Source organism: Vicia villosa, linkage group LG1 (assembly GCF_029867415.1).
Source record: "Vicia villosa cultivar HV-30 ecotype Madison, WI linkage group LG1, Vvil1.0, whole genome shotgun sequence".
Classification (NCBI taxonomy): domain Eukaryota; kingdom Viridiplantae; phylum Streptophyta; class Magnoliopsida; order Fabales; family Fabaceae; genus Vicia; species Vicia villosa.
Genome location: NC_081180.1, coordinates 192,368,194 through 192,374,897, shown reverse-complemented (window position 1 = coordinate 192,374,897; position 6,704 = coordinate 192,368,194). Strand labels below are relative to the sequence as shown.

The following is a 6,704-nucleotide window of genomic DNA, read 5'->3' as shown; positions in this document are numbered from 1 at the left end:
CTAATTCCTTTGTGGCTGACAGTTTTCTACCGGCACAACCATCAGTTTCGCGGAGTGAGGAGCAGCACTGCCATGCACAGTCTCAAGATTGTGTGGGAATTCTGGACAGCGGAAACGGTTTGTTTGATAACGCGGTGTCTTCGGCTAGAGTGAAGAAGAGTAAGTTGCTAAAGAAGGCCAGGATTAAAAAATTAGCGGATGTGGGAGGTGTTATTCACAGGAGGTCAATTTGGCCTGTTAAAAAGATTTTAGGGAAAACTCAGAACCCGTCGGGACTATTCACAGGAAGGAGGCGTAAAGCCATGTCAAATAATGAACTTCCATCCTCTAAAGGTAGTGGGACGGATATGTTGTATTCTGCCCCAGCTTTATTGTGTGATGATAAGGCTTCGGGGTCTTGTGGTGTTGACAGAGGATTTTCAGACATCAACAAAAATAATTGTAGGATGTGGGGCAACTTGGACTGTGAAGCCGGTTCAAAAATGTGGAAGGCTATGGAAGCATTAGGGGTTTCGGGTGTGGGCAATGAAAGTGTTATCTTGGAGCGACTTGAGTTTTTGGAGAAAGAAGCTTTAAGAAAGAAGGAGTCCAAAAAAGTTGTATCATGATTATTGGATCCTTAAACATTAGAGGGGGTGGCAATGCTCTAAAAAGGAGAAGAATTAATTCTTTGATTTTTAAGGGTAATGCGGATGTGTTCATGTTACAAGAAACTAAATTGGTAGATATTCAAGACTTTGTTGCTAAAAGTTTTTGGTGTACAAACGGTATTGGATTTTCGTTTTCTAATGCGACGGGTAGATCGGGGGGTCTTTTAACTTTGTGGAAGGAAGATGCGTTAGAGGTAATTACTAGTTTCAAAGGAGAAGGTTATCTTGGCATCAAATTTAGGAAAAACAATAATTTCTTTTACTTAGTGAATGTTTATTCCTCTTGTGTTTTGGATAAGAAAAGAATTCTTTGGAGAAGGTTGTTGGATTTAAAGGGGTTGTTCAATGATGGGGAATGGATTATAGGAGGGGACTTTAATGCGATTAAAGAGCGTGGAGAACGAAAGGGTAGGATGGTGATGTCTAACACAAATGAAATGGAAGAATTTGCGGATTTATTTCGGAAAGCATGTTGGTGGATATTCCTTGCAAAGGAAAAAAATTTACTTGGCAAGGAGGTGATGGTAGATCGAGGAGTAGGATTGATAGATTTTTGGTGTCGGATAAAGTGGTGAACGATTGGGGGATTGTTGGTCAATTTGTGGGGGATAGAGATTTATCCGACCATTGTCCTATTTGGTTAGAGGTGGATAACAATAATTGGGGGCCAAAACCGTTCAAGTTTAACAATGAATGGTTCTCTATTGATTCTTTTTTACCTTTTGTGAAGAAGGAGTGGGAAGATCTAAAGGTAGAAGGAAGAGGGGATTTTGTCTTGAAAGAAAAACTCCGACTTCTTAAAGGAAGACTTAATTGGTGGAACAAAGAGGTGTTTGGTAGAATCGATTTGGAGATTGAGGAGGGCGTTAGGGATATTAATTGTGGGGATGAGTTGTTGAATGAGATGGAGGGAGATTTTCAATCCGAATTTCTTCAAAATAGGAAGGAGGCTACTAGTCGGTTTTGGAATAAGTTGAGAATTAAAGAGAATATGTTGCTTCAAAAATCTAGATTAAAGTGGCTAAATGAGGGGGATTCAAATAGCGGTTTTTTCCACAAAGTTTTGAAAGATAAGAGGAGACAAAATCACATTGGGCCGTTAAATACTCCGGGCGGATCCTTGAATTCCGTAAGGGAGATTTAAGATGAAGTTTTTCGCCATTTTTCAAGTAAATTCGAAGATGAGGGGGACTTTGGCATGACGTTAGAGGGGATACCGTTTGATTTTATAAGTGGGGAGAACAAAAGGTGGATTGAAAGGCCTTTTCAAGAAGAAGAGGTAAAGGAAGCTTTAGCTTGTTGTGGGGGTTCCAAGAGCCCGGGGCCCAACGGTTACACTTTTCATTTCATCAAGAAATGTTGGTCTTTTCTTAGTGCCGATTTCATGCGATTCCTTGATCATTTTTATGTGGGGGGAGAGTTGTCAAAGGCGGTGACATCTTCTTTTTTGGCTCTTATTCCGAAATCTTCTAACCCGTTAGATCTTGATGACTATAGGCCTATTTGTTTGGTGGGGTGTATGTACAAGGTGGTAGCTAAAATTTTGGCGGGTAGATTGAAACTTGTTTTGGATTCTATAGTCTCTCATTGTCAAAGTGCTTTTGTTCCGGGAAGGCAATTACTCGACGGTGCTCTCGTTGCTAATGAAGTGGTAGATTATGCTCGGAAAGAAGGTAATTCTTGTCTTCTTTTCAAAGTGGATTTTGAGAAAGCTTATGACAAGGTTTCATGGAAGTTTCTTCGGTTTTTGTTGGTTAAAATGGGGTTTGGTGACAGATGGAGGAAATGGATGGAGTTATTAATTTTCAATAGCAACATGTCGGTGGTGATAAATGGTAGTCCAACCAAGGAGTTTGTTGTCAAACGGGGGCTTAGACAAGGTGACCCTTTATCTCCTTTTCTTTTTGTTTTGGTAGCGGAAGCACTTGCTCGGTTGGTTAGAAAATCCGTGGATTTAGGGGGTTTTGAGATGTTTGATATTAATCGAAGGTGTAATATGGATATTCTCCAATTTGCGGATGACACTTTGTTGGTCGGAAAGGGGACATGGAAACATGTTAAAGCAATGAAGTTGGTGTTGAGAGCTTTTGAGTTGGTGTCGGGTCTTGGAATTAATTTTCATAAAAGCAAGTTGATTGGAATTAATGTGTCGCATAATTTTTTGGAGGCCGCCGCTTGTTTTCTTTCTTGTAAAAGGGAAGAAAGTAACTTTTTATTTCTTGGGATTCATATTGGTATAAATCCTAGGAAGGCTTCTTCTTGGAAGCCGCTATTGGAGAAGGTGAAAAATCGTGTGGCGGGTTGGAAGAATCGATTTCTCAATCTTGGAGGTAGAATCACTCTCTTGAAATCTATATTGTGTTCTCTTTCTATCTTCACTTTATCTTTCTACAAGATGCCGGTTAAAGTGGTCAAAGAATTCAATAAGATTCAAAGCAATTTCTTATAGGGAGGGGTGGCGGAAAAAAGAAAAATTCATTGGATAAGTTGGAAGGTTGTGACTTTACCCTTTATAAAGGGGGGTATAGCTATCAAGGATATTTCCGACTTCAATTTAGCTCTTTTAAACAAGTGGAGATGGAAGATTATTAATGGTTCCAATTCTTTGTGGTATGAGATCTTGAAAGCCCGTTACGGAGATTTATCCTTGCATATCCTATGCGGAGGCGGCGCTCATGTGTGCTCTTCTTCATCCCATTGGTGGAGGGATATTTTAAAGGTTGGTTTTTTTAACTCATCTATTTCATCCCTTTCTTCCGGTGATCCGTTGATTTCTAATTGTTGTTTCAAAGTGGGAAATGGTTTCAACACACCTTTTTGGGAGGTGCGGTGGTTAAACAATTGTGCTTTGATGGATTCATTTCCGAATTTTTTTTTGCTATCTTCTTTGAAAAAAGTTTCGGTGGCGGCTATGGGAGGGTGGAGTGAGGGTATTTGGAAGTGGGGGGATTTAGGTATTTCGGGGACGGCGTTTCTTGAGCCCGGAATTGCTTTGGATTATTCGATTTTGCGAAATCTTTTGGAGAGTTTTGGCGGATTTCAAGAAGGGAAGGATTTAGTTGAATGGTCTCTTGACTCGGAGAAAGGATTTACGGTATCTTCGTGCTATTCCATTTATGCGCAAAAGCGCATTCCTTTTGGTCCTTTTAATAGGCACGATGAGGCATTGGAGTTAATTTGGAAGGTGGAGATTCCCTTTAGGATTAAAAGTTTTGGTTGGAGGCTTTTTGTGAATAGGCTTCCCACAAAGGATCTATTGGTGTATAGAGGTATTAACTTAACTTCTACTAATTTAAAGTGTGTTTTTTGTGATTTGCATTTGGAAGATAGGGACCATATCTTTTTCAAATGCGTTGTGATTAATTATGTTTGGAAGGAAATTGCAAAGTGGGTGGATTTTCCGGGTTGGAACATGGAGGATTGTATTCCTTTTTTTATGGAATGGTATTCGATGGGCCGTAGAAAAGGTATTAAAAAAGGCAAATTGGGGGTGTTTTGGTTAGCCAATTCTTGGATTATTTGGTTGACAAGAAATGGTTTTTGCTTTAGGAATGAGGCTTGGAATGTTAATAATATGATTTGGAATATCAAGATCTTGATATGGAGATGGTCTTTTATAGGCGATATTGCTCATCCCAATTGTAGCTTTTACGATTTTGTTAAGGACCTAGTGTCTTTTATGTCGTAATTATAATTAGTTTGTAATATTGACTTTTGACGGTATTAATCCGTTTCCTGTGTAACAAGGTTGGAGAACCCTTAGTTCTCCGGTTATTATATTCTTGCTTACACAAAAAAAAAACAATCTTCTTATATTGTAACTTACGAACAGACAAAATAATAACAAATCCTAAACTATATCACTATTTCAAATCCCTCCGTAAGTTTCACCACTGCGTTCCACTGACACCATAATTTCTGACAAGGTAGAGTTTATCACGTTCCTTCAAATTTGCCGCCCTTGCGAAGTCAAACCACCCTTTGTACAAATACTTCTCAGTTTTGGTTGCCCTCTTATTAATCTTACAATCATAACAAACTTCGTTCTCCAAGTCATATAGAACGATCTTCGAAATTCTATTACCAAGGCAGTTCTTTATTACATGAACTAGAAATTATTGTACATGTTAACAAACATCATCAGCTACATCTAAATCTTACAACTTTTTCATAATACAACATGTCTACTCAAAACTATTCTTACCAACACATTCGACCGCATCTTCCTTGCGTTAGTCACTTCCCGAGTCCTGTACTCTTCGTGCTCTTCCTCATATATAGGAGTATATACCCTACAAATTAACAAGCAACTTAGAAAACCATATCAAACTAACAAATTATAAATTCAAAATGATGTGTTATATTGACTTTCAACTCACAACATATTTACCTTTCACTATCGAAAGAAATCGTTATGTATTCCTTTGAATAATCACTTTCTGCATCAGCCGCAGCACAAGACCCCACACTCTTATCCTTGCATTTCTCACACCTTCCACCTTCACTCTTTCCCTTCAATAAATCTCCCCTTGACTTTTGTCCTTCAAAATATCTTCCCCTTCAACAGCTTTTTTCTTTCCTTGATCCACAGAATGCGTCTCCTTCAACACTTGACTTTTGGCCTCGCGCATTGTGCATTCTTTCAAACCCCCAACCCTTTATGGCCACTGTTATTCCTTCAAAACATAAACTTATGTAACAACACAACATTGATTTATGTAGAACTATGTATGCTAAACAAACAATAAGCACTATCACCTAAATTTAACATCACATTTTTAACATTTATAAATCAGTATCACCTATCATAACATGCACAATGAATATTCATCTTAGTATTACCCTTATCTTTCAATGTTGATTGCATAGTTCTGCTTCTCCAAAACTAAACTTGCACCAGAAACACCTTTTCTTTTAACTCCAGCTACACCTGATGACTTTGCATGTTTTCTTTCACTGTTTGAAAATAAAATATTACCCGAAAACCCATTGTTTTCATTCATTTCACAAATCCCACTATCATCTACAATAGATCTTGCCCTTTCAAACACTTTCTTCTATTTATCACATACCGCACGCTTCTCCAACGACCCTCTTAGTAGCTTTTCTATGGTAAGTTGTTTCCAAGGTGATTGGACTAACAACCAATCTGGTGATCTGCAAAGAAGCCAACACAAAATCTTCAACAAAACTAAAACTTCAACTTTCGCGAGATTAAAACGCAAAACAAAAGCACGGGAACAAACCTCATTCGAAGAACCACATGGCTTTGCATGGACATGTTGCTCTTGGAGGCGTTTTGGAGACAATGCTTCTCTGTATTACTTGGACGTGTGTGAGACGTTTCCAAAAGTCAAATCACTTTATGAAACACGAAATGTTTCTAATGCATCAAATTATACTATTATGTTACATTATTAATTAATAATACTATTTAAGTTTTTGGCCCATTAATAAAACTATATTGACCTTTTGGCCCATTAATAAAACTATATAGACCTTTTGGCCCATTAATAAAACTATATTGACTAACATTATCCCATTATGTTACATCATTAAGCCCAACCTATTATCTTATCCCATTATGTTTCATACTATGACCCAAACTTCAACCTATTAAAAATATATTTCTATATTTTACTCATCTATTTTTAAGACATTTACCTCTGCAATAATATCAATGTTAAACAAAATAACAAGGCCACAACGGGTACCCGTGCTCACACTAGTTTCTTTAAAAATTAGTCTTTTATTTTCTTTTTTTATTTGTAAATTAAATGATCTATTTCTTCGGTTTCTGTAATAATCAAGGGGTTGGATAAAAAGATTTTACTATAAAAAGTACTCGCTTAAAAATTTTCTCTAAACCTAACTCATCTATTGCAACACCCTAGTTTTTATTAAATTAATTTAATTTTTATGATTTATATGTATTTGTATGGGTAGTAATTAAATAATTAAGTTGTGTAAGGGTGTGTGATCTTAAAGTAGGGGTGTGAAGAGATTTGAATATTTGCTGGAATTAATTAGAATGACTAGAAAATCAGTATTTTA

At 37.3% G+C, this 6,704-nt stretch overlaps 2 protein-coding genes across 2 annotated transcripts; both read left to right on the top strand.

Moving 5' to 3' along the window:
- Positions 1-604: 604 nt before the first annotated feature.
- On the top strand, positions 605-1,794 carry LOC131661827 (uncharacterized). Its single transcript, XM_058931467.1, has 2 exons — positions 605-1,058; positions 1,145-1,794. Exons 1-2 carry the CDS (start codon positions 605-607, stop codon positions 1,792-1,794), a joined length of 1,104 nt encoding a protein of 367 aa, XP_058787450.1.
- Positions 1,795-3,561: 1,767 nt separating this feature from the next.
- On the top strand, positions 3,562-4,338 carry LOC131661813 (uncharacterized). The gene is made up of 2 exons (XM_058931454.1): positions 3,562-4,094; positions 4,200-4,338. The coding sequence occupies exons 1-2, from the start codon at positions 3,562-3,564 to the stop codon at positions 4,336-4,338; spliced, it is 672 nt and encodes a 223-aa protein (XP_058787437.1).
- Positions 4,339-6,704: the final 2,366 nt, after the last annotated feature.

Bases quoted from the DNA above. Each gene is read 5' to 3' on its own strand.
- LOC131661827 (XM_058931467.1), top strand. From the start codon at position 605: ATGATTATTGGATCCTTAAACATTAGAGGGGGTGGCAATGCTCTAAAA. The intron at 1,059-1,144 runs GTAGGATGGTGA...TTCCTTGCAAAG, and splicing joins AGAGCGTGGAGAACGAAAGG to GAAAAAAATTTACTTGGCAA.
- LOC131661813 (XM_058931454.1), top strand. From the start codon at position 3,562: ATGGGAGGGTGGAGTGAGGGTATTTGGAAGTGGGGGGATTTAGGTATT. The intron at 4,095-4,199 runs GTATTCGATGGG...TTTTTGCTTTAG, and splicing joins ATTCCTTTTTTTATGGAATG to GAATGAGGCTTGGAATGTTA.